Genomic DNA, 19009 nt, shown 5'->3' with positions numbered 1-19009 from the left:
ATTCCCTGTCTTCAGCTTTTAAGCCCCAGAAAACGTGTTTTACTCAGCTCCCTAATGGTTATTCAAGAACACAAGATTGGAAGATGGTTCCTTGAATCATCAAGGCTAATCCTCTGTTCCCTCTGGCAACCATGCCACTCAAATCTTTGCATAAATCTCAGTTTTGACTGTAAATTAATCTGTTTGACCCTTTAAACCATGACTAGCCTCTCACGCATGTTGCATCCTTTTTCTGCCCAACATGCAAGCGTGTTGTAGAGTATCTTTTCTAGCAGAACTTGGCTGCTGTCATTATCAGCTCACACCTTCTACTCCCACCCCATCTGTGCCTGGCACTATTTTCATGCATAATACATCGATCATCTGCAGCCTGGTAGGGGGGGAAATCATCACTTCAAGTCACTTGTCTGAATTCAAGCCACATCCGAGCTGTATCCTTCGCTGAATTCCATATCCATGGTTTGATAAAAGGGAGGGAAACCAGTGAGAAGACTTCAGGCTCCTCCTGTCTGCAAGGACTCCAAATCAAATATTGTGTTTGTAAGCCTCTGAGAGCCTAATGGGCCACAGTCAAAGCTGGTGGAAATCCATGCAAGTCTGATGCACTCTTGCAGCAATGCCAGCTGATACCAGGCAAAGGATAAGGGCTCTGCAGTGTTTGCTTATCTTGGTTTTCTGCAGTGCAAAGCCTCTCCTCTTTTGCAGGCTGGATGGACCCTTGTGAATATTTGTGAATATTTGACTGATTTTTCAACTGTGCTGCTCTTCATTTACACCAGCATGGCTGGGAAGAGCACCAGTGTTTCATTCTGGGAGACAGATCTTCAAAGAGTAACGTACACGTAACAAACTTGATTTTGAAGTCTCTCAGGAAGGCTTTGAAAACAAAGGCTCAAATTCCAGAGTAAGTAGAAAGACCTTGGTTCCTAGTGGTGAAAGCTTCCTACCAGAATTATTCCCAGAGGCAGTACAGACTTTACATTTTGCCTCATCTAAATGCATTAGGAGTGGTATTAAATTTCACATGTGCTGCACATTGATGTAATTCTCCTGACATGTCTGTTTGCACCATTATGAAATAAGGGATTTCCTTTCCCTTTCTTTCCACATTTGCCTTGCTCCCTAGGGATCTCGAGGATATGATCCATTGGCATACGAGGATTATGCCTTTTACACACAGGACTTTAAAAAAAGCTTCGTCATTGTGCTAACAGAGGTCTCGGGACAGCATCCTGCATTAGCAGTGCTTGACTTAACTGACAACCTATGGCTGCGAGAGATCCATTAATCTTCCTTGTCACGATCCCTCCAGGCCCTGCTCAAACTTTGTGAGGATGAACCCTGAGGGTCTTTTCATGTAAAAACAACACCTCTGTACCTTACAAGCCTTCGCCAACCCAATCTGGCATTTCCTTTGGTAATTTTTTTTTTTTTTAAATGTGATGTTAAGGGGGAAGGGCGTGTTTAAACAAACAGCCCCCCAATATCCCCCCAGTTATCTGTGGGTACAAGGTTGGGTTGAAGGGTGCTTTGCCACCCTGCACACCCCTCCGCAGCCCTGGAAGGGTGACCAGCAGTGCCCCTGGGGTCCCACACCTCTGCTGCCTCAATGCTTGGCTCTGCTTGTGACTTTATTCTGCTACACAGCTCCACTCTGTGACAGGGACGATGTAAATGCCAGCTTCGAGCAGAGCCGAGGGCCTTTTCCTTCCCCTTAAATGCTGAATGCACTTAATCTTGTGGGCAGTAAGGGGAGGGCAGAGTTCAAGGGAATAAGGGCAGAGTTGGGATTTTTGAAGCCTTTTTTTTTTTTTTTTTTTTTCTCAACAGGCAAATTTAGATTGCTGAAAGAGATCCATAAAATGAACTTAACAAGCCAAGGGAAATAGAGGAGACAACCAATTCCTTGAAAAGTCAACACTGACCTTACTACACAGACTTGAGGGCACACTGTTTTCCTTCTCTGGGAACACCTGTGCCTATGCTCTCAGATCCTTTCTACAGGGCTGATGGCTCCATTTCTCAGCTCATCAGCTGGATGGGACACAGGAATGTGTACTGGAAGAGATGAATATGTATACGGATAGAAAAGGCACAGGAGAAGACGCCTTGCTTTTACCTTCAGGTGAATGTTGTTGGCAAGGAACTTGTGATTCTTTAGACCAGAAGTTATGAAGTAAGATATATAACTTTATATATACCTATATAAATATATATAAATATATATATGTAAGAATAATGAGCACCTACGCAACACAGGGAAGCACCCATGTGGTCTACATCAGCATAATGTGTATACAAGATGTTTGCATTCACAGCTATAAACCACATTCGCTGATTTTATCATGATTCGAGCACTCTATCCAGGTGGACCGGAAACCCTCCTGTCTGTCTGTCTGTCTGTCCCAGGCAGGGGAGCCGGGACTGAAGAAGTCTCTGTGGGGTTTTTCTGCACGGTTTGTGCTGTGCCTCTTTCTTGCTTGGGTTGATGGTGACATCTGGAGGCTCTGTCGTGTGTGTGCACAGTGAGTTCACAGAATCCCAGAAACACGGAATGATTTGGATTGGAAACGACCTAAAAGATCATCTTGTTCCAAACCCCTGCCGTGGACAGGGACACCCACTAGACCAGGTTGCTTCAAGCCCCATCCATCCAGCTTGGCTTGGAAAAGTGCTGGGATAGGGCACTCACAGCTCCTCTGGGGAACTCTGCCAGGACCTCAACCCCCTATCAGGGGAGAATTTCTTTCTAATATCTAACCTAACCCTGCCCTCTGTCAGTCTGAAGCCCATTTCCCATTGTCCTGTCCCTCCATGCCCTTGTAAAAAGTCCCTCTACAGTCACAATGCACTTTTTGTCTCAGCTGATGGACACCTGTGCATAAAGGGGGTTTTACCTATCGTGTAGGCTGATCCCCCAAATCAGCCACTATCCATAATCCCACAGAAGAGTGTGCTCTGCCTGTCCTTTATGCCACCTCTTCTCACCCTGCTGTCACCACAGATGGCCTTGGTGGGGGAGTGACAACATTTCTCATTTCTGTAACTCACTGTTCTGCTTTTTGGCATGTGTGAAGTAAGTGTGGGCTTTGGGGGTTTTAGCATGAGTTTGCCATTCTCCAGTTTTGTCCTTGAACCATATTCACTGAGAAAACCATGTCCCAAAGAGGGGGTCTGGATGGAAATTTCCTGTCATGTTTTAACTTCCCAGAAGAATAGCTGGAAGGCACTCTGGCTGCCACACCGAAGCCCTTCCCACTCCGGTAGGGTTGAGCAATGTTCACTGCTACAAAAGCCAGTATGCAAATTTCATGCACCAAAAACGGTGCTTCTCCCTTGACATCCCTGGAGGATGTTTTCCACCTTCACTGGTTGGTTTGCCAAGGCAGGCTGAACTGCTACAGAGACCTGTGAGATGATGACTGGGAAGTGTTAAGAAACACCAGTCCTAAAAATGACCCATGTTTGAGCAAAAAGCATGGGCAGCTTGTGTTCAGGCTTTTGCTCAGAAACTGGCTGCAAGCAATGAATAGACTTCTACAACCACTTCTGGAAATTCCTCTTTTTTGTTTCTCCCTGGCAATTTTTGGCTATTTGGCATCACCCAAATGCTGTCATTACACTCAGCCTTTAAGCACTTCGTATGCCTTATTGCTGGGCCATGTTCTCCAGGAGTTGCCCATGCATTTCTGGGACTGTAGTGAGCTCTGTTGCATCCATTCTTCATCCCATCACCCACTTGAAGGCTGTAAGGAAGAAATAAATCAGGAAGGAAAGGAAGAAAGGAAAAAAAATACATTAAAAAAATTTATGTGTTGGACTTTTACACTGGCAATTGGGAAACTGGCTGAAGTTCTGCAGAGATTGGCATTGACCTCTAATTGATTTATATCTACTTTGGGGCAATATATAGGCCCCAATCCTAGCATTGATTTGTGGCAGACTTGCACAACAGTGATGCTGAATAGCTCCTGCGTGCTTTGTGAAGAGGCAGACTGCTAGGACAGGGAGAATTGGTGCCCAGCAACTGGAAGGTGCCCATACTGGCCTTCCTGCATCTTTCTAATTCTCAGGCAGTGTTTATTTTATTTTGAGATTAATGCCTGGACTTTTGAAGTTGAGAATACACAGATGAAACCTGCCTAGGTTTCATCCTTTGTTTCCAGTAAATCTCCAAAGCCATGTTAAATTTAAGACCTTAACCTTGCTTTTAGAGCATTCAATGAGTCATTAGATGAATGGAACTGTGAATTCTGTGGGACTTTCAGTACAAATTCTGACTTATGCTCTTTTCTGGTCTTGATGCATGATTTTCTCCATGCCAAAAGATGAACAGTCATCTTTTACTTTTAAGAAGCTGGATTCACCTCAAACCACATTTGTTCTTTGAGAACATCAGCATCTTTCTGGCTAATCCCTCTCAAGGAAGCCATCTACTTAAACTGTAGATTGTACCTCCCTTCATTTTTCAGTGACTCATGCTTGTTGTTATTATTGTTCTGCTTATCAGGGTATCTCTCTTTCTGGGGATGTATTATTTCATGCTTCAGCATCTCACCACAAAGTACATACGTAGTTTCCAACCACAAATGAAAGAGTAATTGAAAGAGAAATTTGGAAAGTGTTTATTCAGGAGACATGTCTCCTAAGTCATGTCAGACTGGAAATCAAATGGATTCAATAATTGCCCTAATTTTAACTCAGCATAATGAACCTTTCCAAAGCCATGGTGGAGAATTACCCTAATTGTGTCCAGAACCACTTGTGATATTAAATGCTGAATTTTTCTAAGCAGGTTTTAGTTCTTGTTCTGGGTTGGAGGTGAGACTGGCTGCAGGGATGCAAGAGCATGAACAAGGCTCTCTGGAGGCAGCATTTTTGCTTCCCTCCAACTTTTTAGGCCCGGAATGGCTAAATATTGACTTCAGTAGTAATGTAGTAAAGTCAGTGTTGCCCCAGGCTGGTCCTCAGACATCCATGTGAGGGATCCCAAAGGATCCCCTTTCCTCACAGTGTGTGTGAGATCTGGTGTACAATCTATGTTCAACACCACTTTGAATCCTGCTAGGATGGTACAAGGGACTTGGCTGGCACCAAAACCTGGGGTTTTTGTTTCCTTGAGTGTGATCATGAGGGATGGATTACAAGCAAGCTTTGTAGAGTGATTAGTTGTGTTTGTTAAACCAGTTCTGAGCTGGATCCAGCCTTTTGGTCACGAGTCAGGCGAGAAAGCACAAGTCCAAGTGTGACAGAGTGGAAAACAGCATGTGTGTGGCCCATGCTTAGCAATTGCTGCAAAAAAATTATCCCACGGGCTGTGTGATGTTACATTAGCCAAGGTGTTCCACTGCTTTGAGCGGTGCCTCTGCTTCCAGAAAAAAAAATAATCTCTCCAAATGAACTGGCAATTAATTGAGGGAGACCTCAAATGATCCCCAACAGCCCATATACTAATTAAAGACAGATCAAAGTGTAGTTTTTCCTGTTCTCTCTGGAGGCAACTGAATTTCTGAGGGGAAAAATAATTCCTCCTGGCTTTTCCTTGGTTTCAAGTGCAGAAGTGCACACAGTTTCCTACCTGGCAGCAAAGATGTGGGTGATGTATGCGGAGCAGCACAGACTGAATGCAGGAACATGCTGCTGCCATTTAATCCCAGATAATATATTTCACAATCCTACTCCTGGAGTTTTTCAGCAGCTGGTTTAATGTATTGGAAAGCATTTGGCTTGCCTTGGAAATGTTTCCCGTTTGAAAACAAGCTGCAGTGGGAGAGTTGGCAGTTGCACAGGAGGCTGCTCTGTGAAAATTGGATTCCCCTGTGTGGAGCAATGGGAATGGGTCACAGGGAGGGCTTTGAGCTGCTCTCAGAAAAGGCTGCAGGCAGTACAGATCTGCCAGTGGAGAACCCCTCTGCTTGGTCTCCAGAGGATTTCTGTCACTCTGTCACTTGGCAGAACAGGGATTTTGGAACAGATTTATTCCTTGTTTCTGTCCCTTGGGCAAGGGGAACGTGCAGAAGAAAAGCAAAGCCCGGCTTATACTCATGAATTAAAAATCTTGGGATTATTTTAAATCTCCAGATGTGGAGTAGAATCTCTGCTCTAATTCTGCTCTCAGTTCAAGTTTTGGTTTTTTGGGGGGTTTTTTTTGGTGGGGCTTTGTTTTTTTTTTTTTGGTTTTTTTTTTTGTTTTTTTTTTTGTTTTTTTTTTTTTTTTTAACCTCAACAACTACAGAACCACTGTCTGCGTCTAGTTTATCAGTAAGCAATGCCAGGACACCTGGTCCTGGCTGAGAGAGCCAGAGGTCTGATGCACGAGTTTGGGATACACTGAATTTTCTCTGGAGCCCTGTTACCTGCACAGGAATCAACAATTCCCCCTTCCAGGGGTGATGTGAGGACAATTCCTGCTGCTGTTGTGTGATGATCTGAGGATGATAATACTGGAAAAGGCTGCTTGTTCCAGCCCTGGAGAGATTTGTCCCTGTGCCTAAGCCCTTCTGGAGACAGATTTATCGTTCAGCTGAAGAACGAGGAACAATATCACATCCAAAAAAGTTCTTCTCCCACCCTGGCTTGCAGCTTTCCCAGGCTTTCCCCTTGCCTTTCCCAGCAGAGAGGACCACACACCCTTCGGTGCTGGTTCTTCCTTCCACATATCTGCAGCTCCTATCTCCACCCTGGTGCTGCATGAGGCACTGCTTGCCCTCCAGGCTGCTGCAGAGGGGGCCAGCCGCTCCAGGCCCCAAATCCTGCACCCAAACTTGCCTTTTTTTGCACATTTTTTCCAGACCAATCCCTTTCCCTGTGGGGCAGGGAGTGGGAATGTGTGCCTTGACCCTGGAGCAGATTTTGCGCATGGGAAGATTCTGCACGGGGCACATGATGGGACTGCTCCCCACCATCAGCACCGTGTGTGCTGCCAGTGAGAATCCTTTTGTGATGGTTTGCTGACAGAAAGCCATCACATCCTCAGCTGGCCTCCACAGGGCTGTCTCAGAGTGGACATAAGACAGGGACCCTGGTTGGACCAGTCTGAAGTGCTCATCCCCATCTCTCTCTGGAGAAGGAGACGTTTTTCAGCCTTTTGCAAGCCCGTATGAACTGGATAAAAATACAGGGTGGTGTCCTCTGGTTCCCACTGACAAAACGGAGCTGCACGGTGGGAGGCGGAGAAAAGCCACCCAAACCCGGCAGGGATGTGAAGGGAAAGGGTCTGCAGCACACAGCCACTGGAGGGCACAAGGAGCAAAGCTAAGACCCTTCTCCTCCGTACCGATTTATGAATGGGCAGCCCTCTTCCTCAGAGCAGCTGAGTTTCTCCCGAGAGGATTTATTTTTATAATTTTCTTTAATCCTTGTGGATGTGTTTTGTGTGCTCCCAGGCTGGTATCTACAGTTCAAGGGACACCTCAGTTCTTGGTGCCTGAGGATGGACAGCCGCATGATGGCCATTCCTGGCTAATGTTCCCTGGATCCTCTGGCCTGGGTGGCTTTTTCAGTTCCTCTGTGCCACATCCTCACCCTGGAGCATGGCAGGAGGAATAAGTTAAAATGCCTGCACCCTATGGCAATAGCTACACAGGACAGGTGGACTCCTGGAAGTGGGAAGTGCTTGGGTTTCAAGGCTCATTGTTAAACACCCACCAGGGCAAAGGAATGAGAATTTGTCCTGTTTTGCTCCAAGAGTCACTACCTGGCTCTGTGCCTGCTGTTTACAGTCAGAGTCCATGGGATGTCTCTCTTGCCCTGCCTGAAATGTCTAAAAAAAGCATCTTTGGTTACCCTGTGTTACAATGGGACATCAGCAGCTTGTTCCAGGGCTGAGCTATTTGTCACAACAGGGAGAAGTGGGAAGAAGTTGAAGAAACCCTCTGTTAGGCCTGGGTGACATCAGACAGCAGGAACTGGCATGGAAGGAATTATGAGAGCAAAAGAATTTTGCTGGGCAAAATGGCTATTGCACCCCAAGGCAGGACCATCATAGCCCCTAAAGCAGCCCTGACAGTCCCTGCATTAGACTGGGAGTGGGGTTAATGCTCCTTCTAGGAAGGGCTGGGGGAAAAAAAGAGAATAGAATGATGCCTGGAAAATAATAATAATAATAATGTGGGTTAATGTTCAGTGAGAGGGGGAAACAGTGAGGTGAAGAGATTCCTGCCTGGGAGCATCCAGCTGCTTTCTCTGCCTGGCTCTGGTGTTTCCTGTGACACTAATAGGATTCTGCCTTGTACAAGGACTTCTGTGTCCTATGATACCCCTGCCACCCTTTCATGATTTCAGCCAGGTCTTGTTCCTGCTGCCTCAGAAACGTTTGCTGACAGTGAGACGTATGAGGTGAGAAGGGAGCCTTGAGAGTAACACTGGAAAATAATCTGTGGAGGGAAAGAAAGTATGCATTTGGCCAGGTCTACATGCCAGGTCTTGAACCAGCAGAATTGCTTTGGCAAGAAGCATGGTTCTGTTTGACTGAGATAGTTATGAATCCAACTTCAAGGCTGACTGCATCTTTATGACCTGAAATTGCTTTATAGCTGTAATTTATTCTCCCTTTCATATACAGGAATAACTCTGGCATGGGCTGGTCATGCTGTAAATAACACCTGGGTGAGAAAAAAAGAATTACTCAGTCTGACAAAACAGGAGCTTGAGAGGCTCACAATAACCTGTCAGGTGACAGGTTCAGCATTGTCAGAGTGAGGGACTTGGTGTGGTAAAGTTACAGACTGCCTTGGGGACGTCCTGTGGGTGCTGATGTGAGTTCAGCATTTAGGGAGGTTCATGGACTTTGACGTACAGAGAACCCCAACTTCTGTATGGGCAGCCTTGTGCCACCAGTTGCTGGCAGAGGGGTTGTTCTGGGGGCTTGGCAGAGCTGCCTGATCCTTGCACTGCTGGGGCACACATTAGGAATGGTCAGAGATGGTGTTGGGCTGCACTGTGACCATAAACACACATGGGATGTTTCACCTCTATGACTCTGTCTACCCCAGCTGCTTTGCCAGCTCTTCAGGGTTGGGTTTGCATACTTTTTTTGACACAGATAAGGCCTGTGGCACATTGATCAACCCTTTGAAGGTCAGAGCCTTCACCCAGAGGTGACCTGCAGGCCAGATACCACATCTGAAAAACCATGCCCAGATCTGACTTTTTTTTTTTTTTTTTTTTGTACCTGGTTGAGGATTTAGACACCACTCACCCTTGGAAAGCAACAGCACCATAAAATCATTGCAAAATGGCTTCACAGTTCCTATGGAATCAAAACACAGCAGCAAGGACTCCTCCCTTCAAATTGGTCTCTGTTCTTATGAAAGACTTTAAATATAAAAACTGAACTAAAGACATGGGTTTATGTGTTCTTTATAAACACCATCAGAAAGGTTTTTCAGAGCCACAGGGATAAAAGCTGAAAATGCCTTTATTCATCTTAGTATAAAACATGAAGAGGTAGAATCAATCATTTCTAACATGCTAACCTTTTCATAACCCTGTCCATTAGATGCTTCTAGTGTCTCTGAACTGAGCTCAGGTCTTGCCATTTAAACATGTCTTTCAGACCGTAACACCTTAGCCAATATGATGCCTCAAGTCAGGCATCTACTAAGTTATATACCCTTATTTCTTCTTCCAAAAGTGCTGTGCAATGCCCCAGAAAAGCTTGTGCATGTCAGCTCCTGGAAGAGACATGATTTCTCACAAGCTGCAAAATCCAAACAGAACCAGCAAGCTCTTCCATGCCCCTCCTCTGCATTTTTGTGAAAGCACCTTAAAAACACCTTGCAAAGCAAGTGCACTTCTCAGGCTGTTAGCACAATCTAGCTGCAAACCGAGGAGCAAATTTCTCACCCTTAATATTCAGGCTTTGTGTAACTGCAAGTCTTGAGTTCTAAAAGGTCATATCTCAGCAAAAGGTAGGAGAAATTTAATTTCTATGGAAATTTCTTTAGAATAATTAATTCCAGTGAAGAATTAAATTATTGACATGTTATGGCAATAGTTTTGCTATTAGAAAACACTTCTTTATCATTTTTTGTGTGTTCAGAATCTGCTGTTAATGACTCCATTTTCTGTGCATCCACTCCAGCACGTGGTGGTGGCAGTTCTTCTTCTGGAATAAATTGAACAGGCCAACATCTTCTTTGCTGGCTTCCTACATTGTCCTTACTCACCTTTCCAATTTGCTGGAGATCCTTGACAATTATTTTTTCAGTATCTTCTAGTACTGTTGTCAACAAATTAAACAGCAGAGCAATCCAGGCAAGGCCAAAAAGAATCCAAATTGCCACAAGCACTCGATAGTAGGAAAAGTATTTCCTGTCAGACTGTTTGCCTGAAGATAAGGGGAGAGAAAGAAGGAGAAAATTAACAAGTTAAAATTGCCTTGCCAGTGTAAAGTGGAACAGCCTAATGAATTCATCAATATGTTTTATATTGAGTACTTTAAGGTGACTTTTTCGCTGTAGTGGAGAATCTCAGCTCCATAGCATCAGGTTAAGGCTGGGCAATTCTCTTATTTTTGCAATAAACTGATACATGCTGGCCTGTCAAATGACACACTGAAATTGAAGTGAATATATGACTCTGTGATTGAGGTGGATTACAATCAGAGCAGGTTATTTTCTCCCCCTTACTGCATATCAATCCCAGTTCAACTGCTGCACGTACAGGTAAATGAAATAATGTGGGAAGCAGTGTTAAATTGTATTGTATTATCTTGGAATTATACCCAAACTCCCAAAGCACAAAAAGCAGAACACAGTGGGCCAGTATAACCACACAACCATTATTATCTGGGTGAACGTAATTCCCTGTGTTTCTATAGAGTGTAATTATAACCTAATAAATATTTCCTTTAAATTACAGGTACCTGCAATCATACAAAGGGAGTAGCTGCAATTCCTACCTCACTTTTAAATGGTTTCAGGAGCTCCCTCCATTTAAAAAACGTGGCTGATGAGAATTTACTGACACATGCCAAGAACAGAACTTCCTATGCTGGAAACCAGTGGGCCAAAGATTATTTCACAGTCTGATCCTCTCAGCATCAGCCAGGACCCACAGCCTCTGTTCTGCATGGGTCACTTTGTTTGATCCTTCAGATGTCAGCAACCCACCCCCAACACACAGAGAGCATTTGCTTGGCCCCACACAAATATGATCATCATGACACAGGTGATGTGGCCCTGGCATCTGCAGAACACTTGGTGAAACTGCTTGTGGAGTGCTCCAAGCCACTGCCAAAGGTCACTTTACACAGTTGATGACACAGCAATGTGCATGGACAGGGAGATCACCACAAACCTCATGGTGAACCTGCCCAGAAGGAGCCTGGGTGCTGGCAGCTCTTTTCAGGTCCTGCCGTGCTTTGTACTGCACAGACTAATGTGCAAGATTTTTGTTCTCTGTTATCCAAGAGCTCTGGAAATGGGGCAGCAGTGGGCAGGTTTGTCCTCATGGACAGGTATCCAACAGATGTTTCTTTTTCTAATGCTGGCATTGAGTTGGCAAAGGGATTTTCAGCCTTGGTACAAAGCATCTCCTCATTGTGCTCTTATCTGGAGTTCAAGATGTAGGGTTAGCAAAGCCACAAGTAATATCTTTGTAATGTTAGCCCAAAACCAGACTTGAGCAGGGAATATTCAGTTTGCAACTGCCAGGGAGTTTCACCCTAGAGGTATCACCTATAGGTACAAGTGTTCCCAACCCCAACAGATAAATCCAGGCTGAGCCATCCTCCTGACATGTCTCCCTACCCCAAGCAGGCTCAGCTACAAACCAGTTTTGAATTACTAAAATGCAAATCAACTCAAACCTGTTCTGTTCCATTTGGCCAGAGCAAAACCATTTGTCACCTGTAAGCAATTCCCAGTGCATAACTCTCAGAGCAGTCATTGATTCTGCTCGCTTCATTGTAAAGATGTGAAGCATTAAACTTATCAACATTTTATTACTGTTGTTAAGGCCAATTAAGATAAACACTGGCACGGAAAAATATTTCAGCTCCAGTCAAGTCGCCCTAATGAAAATGAAATCATAGAGCCATGAGGCCTATCTAATTGTTTTAAATAACAATTAAAAGGTTAAAATAAAATTAATTGTATTTGTAAAGCAATATGACTGCAGAGAAGGAAAGTGTTATGGAAGTCATGGTTTCCAGGCTTGCTATCATTATTGTAAAACACATCTGTGATTTGCACAAGGAAAGACAATGCCACATTCTGATGCTCACTTTTTCTCCTGATGCTCAGTGGCACCAGCCACTCACCACCATTCTGTACAGCAGACTTTCTCAAGGAATAGATTTAGAGAAATTAGAGTTCAGTTGTTTTCCTGCTTCTTCTACCAACACTGATTTGGCTCCTGGTAATTATTTTGCAGTTCCTTTGGAAACTTATTCCATGGAGAATGTATTTTGCCCAGCAGATCCACGGGCATTGAGAAGCATTCCAGCATGCTTGAGTGCAGGATAAACAGTGTTTCTTCAGGGGAAATCCTAAGCTCTGTCTTGTGAGGATAGAAAACTTCCAGAGATACTCAGGAGACTAAAGAAGGCCACTTTTGCAGTGATGTATATATTTAAGCCCCACTTCTAATAGTGCGAGTAGATTTCCCCAATTTCCCATGACTGGGATTTCCAACTCTTAGTCTGTTGTGTGAAGCTGTATATTCCGAAACATAATCACTTATTTCTTCACTCTACACTGTGAAACATAAGTCTGAGATGGCTGAAGCAGTGATACAAACCTTGTTTTGTACAACTGTCATAAACTGTTCCCTCTTGGTAATAAAAATTCCACTTTCCCTTCCCTCACCCTTCCCTCACCAAGATACTTGTCTTCTTTGCACCCCAAAGCACCTCATTTCCTTATGTTTTGATGACTTTGTGCTCTTATCAGCACACACAATCCCAGAGAAGTGAGTATTTCCCCCCAGAATTGTACAAGGCAAAGACTCTTGACACATTTGTCTCTACAGTACATTGAGTCAACCCATGGGAATTACAGTCATTATTCTGGTGTTTTGAGGTGTTTCCTCCCCGGAATCAACCTTACCTACTACATAATCTCCAAAGCCAATGGTGCTGAGGGTGATAAATGCAAAGTAAATTCCTTCACTGTAGGACCAGCCCTCTGTTATCTGGAAGAAGACTGATGGCAAGCACAGGAAAACCAGGATCCCCGTTGCCAGGAAGAACAGAAGGGTCAGAAATTTGATCTTTTTCTGAAAAAATAAACCAGTCCAATTATAATCATGATCTGAAACATTTAAAAAAAGCTATATATAATGGTGGCTATTCAAAGTGGGTGGCTGTCTGGGATCAGGAGGATCTGAAGGATTTCCACTGAGCACTTTTCCTCTGGAAATGTATTAGTTTTGCTTAGAAGCAGAGGGAAGCCAGGTGTTATGGGTGTTGCATGACCACAGTGGCCCTGGAAGATGTAGTCATTTACCTGATTGTATCAATGACTGTGACTATTGGAGGAATTCCTATCTAATGACATTTACCAGAGTCAAACCATTTCCACTTATCACCATACAACTTCATTTTTAACTTTTAGGTGTTTAGGGTTGGCACATAAATTCAGATTTGCATGGCTAAAGAGGTTTTTTTTTTTTAAATAAAAAATAATTGCATCATTTCTGACAGTACTGTTTTCAAGAGTCTTGATTACTGACTTTATTCCTCATTGGATCAATGCCACAACTTGGCTCCTACCCAGTGGATATCTTACTACCAAAAAAAAAAAAAATTAACTAATGAGCTCTTGATAAAGAAGAGCCTGGACAGTGACTTTTGAACCATTCTACTTCCCAGCAGTCATGAAGGAGCTTTGACATGAGAACAGGACTTGTTATATGTAGAGATTTATCAGCCAGACACACATAGTTCCTATGTATAGAATTTTCCAAAACCAGATTGCCTGGAAATTAATGGCAACTGCTGGATAACTTTTCATGCCTTCATGCATTGTGTACATGCTTGAGTCTGTATCTGATTGAGCTTTATCTTCTGTTTAAGTTTGCCAGATATGACAAGAAATTCAGCAATCTGAACAGGGTTATCTGTAGCAATCATACCTTGTCCTGAAAGAGAATTACAGTAGGAGACACAGAAAAGCTATTCTCACTTCCTCAGCAGTGCTGAGAGAAGAGGAGGAGCTGAAAATAAACTGGGGCATAAACCAGACAAAAGACATCCTGTCTGTAGCTTGTTACAGGTGTCTCCTCATCCTTCAGCAACTGGGCTCAAATGGGCAACTTCAGGCTGATGCTTCCTTTCTGTCAAAGTTAAGGGTGGAGGGGGACTGAAGGAGTGGGTAAGCAGTTAGGAGGGGTAACACACTATGCATTGAGTCAAAATCTATGGAAACCTCTTCACCTCATCGAATTTTTACAGCTTTGCACAGCTCAGCTGCTTTTTGCTGCCTCAAGATGAGATGATTAATCACCCTTTCTGGTTTCAGAGGGATGCATGCACTTCCCTAGGATGCTGGCTCCTGAGCTAAGTGTCTCAAGAAGTGGGGTGGGATGCCCACTGTCTCCACTGATTGCTGAAGGGGGCTGGATTTCTGCCATCTAGATGGGAGGACAAAATGGATCCCTTTCTCTGAATATCTCCTCTATGGCTTACATGTCTGCTTAGCTCTGCAAGGGAAGAATGTCTCTTTTTCTGACCTAAAACAACATCTAACCCAGCACAAGAGCAAATATAATTGAGGATAAGGCAGCATAAAACTTGAGAAAAACACTAGAAAAGAACATATAACTGAATGCCTGAGTAAGTAAAACCAATTACCTTTCTCATTCCTTTCTCGTACAGGAATTTCCCCAGCTTTTTACAGAGCAGTGAGAGCATCTTACCGACACGGTGCAGAAAAACAATGTTCAGAGGGATTCCAAAAAGAGCAAAAAACACACAGAAGATCTGTCCCCCAGCAGTTTTAGGATGTAATGTGCCATAGCCTATTTAAAAAAAAAAAAAAAAAAAAAAAAAAAAAAAAAAAAAAAAAAGATGGGTCAGAGGAGATATTCCAAAGAACTGCAGCAACGTGTGACTCACAGTCACGTTCAACCCTACTCCAATCCAGGCTGCCTTTGACCCTAAAAGATGTGGCTAGTGCTTCTCAGCCCAAATGCACCCTCTTTTCCTCTGAAAAAGGCAGTAAGCAGATGAAGTGGCTCACCCTGCATGTTTGGGGGAATGCAGAGAGCACTGTGTGTTCCCAACACAGCCTTAGTGGGAAGAAAAACACCATCAAGAAGTAATTATGGGAAACACGTTCTGTCCTGTAACAAATACATGGAAAGTCAGAAAATAGAAGTCTGAGGATCTGGAAGTCATCAGGGTTGGAGTCCCAGGCTGTTGGAATCACATGCAGCCATCTCCAGCTTCTTCTAGATCTGCCTGTGTGTTACTGACCTCCTTGGCTACATGCCAGGAGTTGCTATGTCCAGATACCGATTCCAGTCCCAAGGCAGTGAAGTGTGCATTAGAATAGATGGTGCTAATTAGTCCAGGCCTTGCTGGTGGCTGATTTATTCATGCCAGAGAGATGTTTGTCCTAAAGTCCTACTAAGAGAGGATTTATCTAAGTAGGGGAACAACCCCAAACATGTCCTTTAGTCTCAAGACTCTTGGACCCCATGAGGTACATCTCCGAGTGCAAGAGTACTGAACCTTGTATATGTTCTTATGCTATCAATGTCCCTGGGAAAATGCATTTCTCAAGTTCATCTCAAGGCATCCATTACTTGGAAAATGCAGTGTTTTCTTTGGGGGAAAAGCCAAAACAACTGAGAGATTTTTGGGCTACTAGATTCCCAAATGCACGAGCTGTCTTGTGCTCCCTGTTGCAGAAATATTCCCATTTCAATGATGGGTCAGAACCCTCCTCTTCTACAGCAGGAAATCTCCCTGTGGGCTCAGGCAGCACTTACACAGCTCCCATGATGCTGGGACACTACTGGGGCCCTTGGGACATGTCACACTCACAGATCAGTGAGGCAGAGGTGCTCAGGGTCTGGTGGGAGTGAGGCCTCAGCACCACTCTGTAAAAACATAGATTTGACTTCCACTGCATGACTGTGAAGCGGGTGCCAACAGTATGGATTCTGTCCTTAAGTTTGGCAGGCCTGCACTTTTTGGGATGTACATTTGAAAGAAAGGACAAAGCAGGCAGGGGCAGGCAGGCTCAGTAAAGGTCAGAACAGATCGAAGCAGCAGTGTAAAATTCTCAACATTTGCCTTTACCTCTTTCCATTTTTTTCCTCCTGGCATGTTACTAATTGAATATGTGAATTAACACCTCAAAACAGGTTACGGAGACAGTGCCCAGGGCCCAGCAGGATTCACTTCCTTCTGTACATGTTTATGCTTTACAGCACTCTCAGATTTAAAGCCTGGAATAAACACCAGGAAAGTGAAGTTTATCTCCCACCCACAAATATCAGTAGAGTGAACATTATAACAGATGACTTGAAAAGAAGAAACAAGTGGGAAATAATAGGAAAGGCCACTGATACTTGACAAACCAAAATAAAGCCTGAGGAGCTGTGCAGTGGGAAGGTCTTAGGATGGTCAAGTCCATGCCTGCTTGCCACCCATGACAACAAAGGGCTGGAGATTTTATCCTGGAAACTATTATCCATTCATGTCCTAATAACCAGACATAATAAGCAACACTCACACACAAGCACACATAAATGGAAAGCATTGGACCTACCTATTGTGGAGACAACTGTGCCTGCAAAGAAGAAGGAGTTGCTGAAATCCCAGTTGCTCTCTTCATACTGTGACTCATTTCCAACAGGGTATACTCCATTTTGAATGGCTTCAATCAGGTTCTGGGAGAGAAAGCAAAGTTTGGTGATGATTGCTGCTTTTCTCAAGTGCTTTCTGCAAAAATATTACAGGTTGAGCCAACTACTGCTCCTTTCCTGCAACTACCACTCACCTCACTTCAGAGATTGTCTGACACTATTCACACCTTCCCCTCCAAGGTTGGGAAACCATTATCCAGTGGTTTTGGGTGTTCAACTTCTGCCCTGTTTGTGCTGACTGCTCTACTGGGTGTTTGGAGAGAAATTGTTTCTTTTAGCGTGACCAAGGACCTTGTTTCTTTCAGGTCACGTAGTCTGGAAAATCATGATCCTATATGGGTGACTAGGATGTGGCAGAGCACTGGTTTAAGAGATGAGGGGTGGCTGGTTGTTGGATTTCGACTTGCACTCGAGATGGCAGTGGTGGATCCAAGACCTGTATGAGCAGTGGCTCTGATCCCTCCCAGGGGTGCATCAGTGAGTTGTGGCAGGGTACACGCGAGATACACTGAGAATTTCATTTAAAGTCTGTATTTTGATTAGTGTCACAGAATTAAATGCAGAGAAAATCCATTGATTTGTATAAGCCTGACATACACACTCTTCTCCAAACTGTATGCACGAATATACAAAGATAAATTTACACGTTTACACACGTTTGCAAAGTTGCCTTTGAGAGGAGGTTAGAGGCACATCTGTCAGAGATAGTTTGGGTTGAGTTGAGACTGCCTTGCCACACAAGGCTTGATTAAATATTTCTTCCGCACCTCTCCAGTGCTATCATTTATCACTTTATGCATTTTCAGACTCTTCTTTGGTTTAAATTCTAAGTGCTGTTATTTTATATATATATATATATAATCCAGTTGTACCTGTCTTTAGCAAACAGAGAACATTGGGCTGGATATCTGGACACAGGCTGGTTTTTACAGAAACACCTGAGATGAAATCCAGGATAGAGCCCTGCCAGAAGCAGGACACATGCCGGAATAAATTGCATCAGCAAAATCTTCCTCCCTGCTTCTTCCCTCATTATGTTTTTACTGATGTCTCAGAAAATCGGGGCTAACAAAAATAATCTCCATAGTCCTTGGACAAAGATTTCTTTGTCTTAAAAGCTCATCTTTTTTTTTTTTTCTTCTCCTTTAAAAGCTCATCTTTTTTTTAAATCTTCTCCTTAAAAAGCTCATCTTTTTTTTAATCTTCTCCCCTACCCATAAAAAAACAAGGTGAAGAAGATGGGTGGAACAGGGGCTGAGTTGCTGGTTGTGCTATTAGAAACACCAGCTCTTCCCCACATTTCTTTATTCTGTGAACTGGTCCATTAGGAACTCCACTAGTTTTCCCTGTGGAAATGCTTCTAGCAAGGCTTTAACTTCTCATTTTCTCCTGCATTATAGCAGACAGAGCTATGAAACACTGAAGTTGAAGAGACAGCCTTATTCATTTTCATCTTCCTGTGCCATGACCAGAAATGCTTCCCCCTGGCCAGACTACCTGTTTCATTTCTGCAGCATCCTCAAAACCTAAACTCTGATTGTGCCACCCTCCGTGTAGTTATTTGGAGGGGGTTTTTTGTTTGATTTTTCCATACAGAGGTTTCCTTATTGTTCCTTTGTGCCATCTGTGACGCTATTTTAAGTGACAGCCACACCTATCCATTTCGGACAGCCTCATTTTTCTTGCCATGCCACTCACTGTGTGTGAGCACAGCTCCACTAAAAGCAGAATCAACAGGAGGCAAGACCCCCCCAAAAACCAGGATACTGTGGGATGAGGACTTCCTAATAGCTAACACACACAAGGTTTTCCCAGCTACACAAGCTGGAGTGAGCTGCCCGCTCACACCAGAGACGGATTTGCTGGAAGCATCCGAGTGACCACAATCAGCAGGAAAGCAGCGAGAGCTACCAGTCTAACAAGGATGAGTAGGAAACAACATCTGCTGGGGAAACAGCGGGGAGAAAAGACTTCAGCAAGGTCCACTCACCTCCATGAACTGCTCCATCTCCGCCACCGTGAGCTGCGTGAAGTTCTGCAGAAAAGCCTCCTTCATCTGGGCAGCTGCCCTTTTCTCCTGCCTCTCGGCAGTCCTCTCCAGGGCCTGGAACACGGCAGCACCCACCAGCAGGTAGACGAAGTAGCCAGCCCCCAGCAAAGCCGTCTGCAGCCTGCCGCTGCACATGGC

The 19009-nt window shown here is 44.1% G+C and overlaps 1 protein-coding gene across 1 annotated transcript; it reads right to left on the bottom strand.

Moving 5' to 3' along the window:
• Positions 1-3520: 3520 nt before the first annotated feature.
• On the bottom strand, positions 3521-19009 carry LOC136291852 (potassium channel subfamily K member 16-like). Its single transcript, XM_066186949.1, has 6 exons — positions 18812-19009; positions 16725-16845; positions 14798-14964; positions 13053-13221; positions 10170-10330; positions 3521-3746 (listed from the first exon to the last, which is right to left on the bottom strand). The coding sequence occupies exons 1-6, from the start codon at positions 19004-19006 to the stop codon at positions 3732-3734; spliced, it is 828 nt and encodes a 275-aa protein (XP_066043046.1). The 5' UTR covers positions 19007-19009; the 3' UTR covers positions 3521-3731.

This window comes from Chamaea fasciata, unplaced genomic scaffold (genome assembly GCF_029207755.1).
Source record: "Chamaea fasciata isolate MVZ Bird 193981 ecotype frontalis unplaced genomic scaffold, bChaFas1.0.hap1 SCAF_7, whole genome shotgun sequence".
In the NCBI taxonomy this organism is placed as follows: Eukaryota; Metazoa; Chordata; class Aves; order Passeriformes; family Sylviidae; genus Chamaea; species Chamaea fasciata.
The sequence above is the reverse complement of the archived record's forward strand: the minus strand, read 5'-3'. Positions and strand labels throughout refer to the sequence as shown.

Bases quoted from the DNA above. Each gene is read 5' to 3' on its own strand.
- LOC136291852 (XM_066186949.1), bottom strand. From the start codon at position 19,006: ATGTGCAGCGGCAGGCTGCAGACGGCTTTGCTGGGGGCTGGCTACTTC. The intron at 14,965-16,724 runs GTAGGTCCAATG...TTTTTTAAATAG, and splicing joins CACAGTTGTCTCCACAATAG to GCTATGGCACATTACATCCT. The intron at 13,222-14,797 runs GTAATTGGTTTT...TTATTTTTTCAG, and splicing joins ACGAGAAAGGAATGAGAAAG to AAAAAGATCAAATTTCTGAC.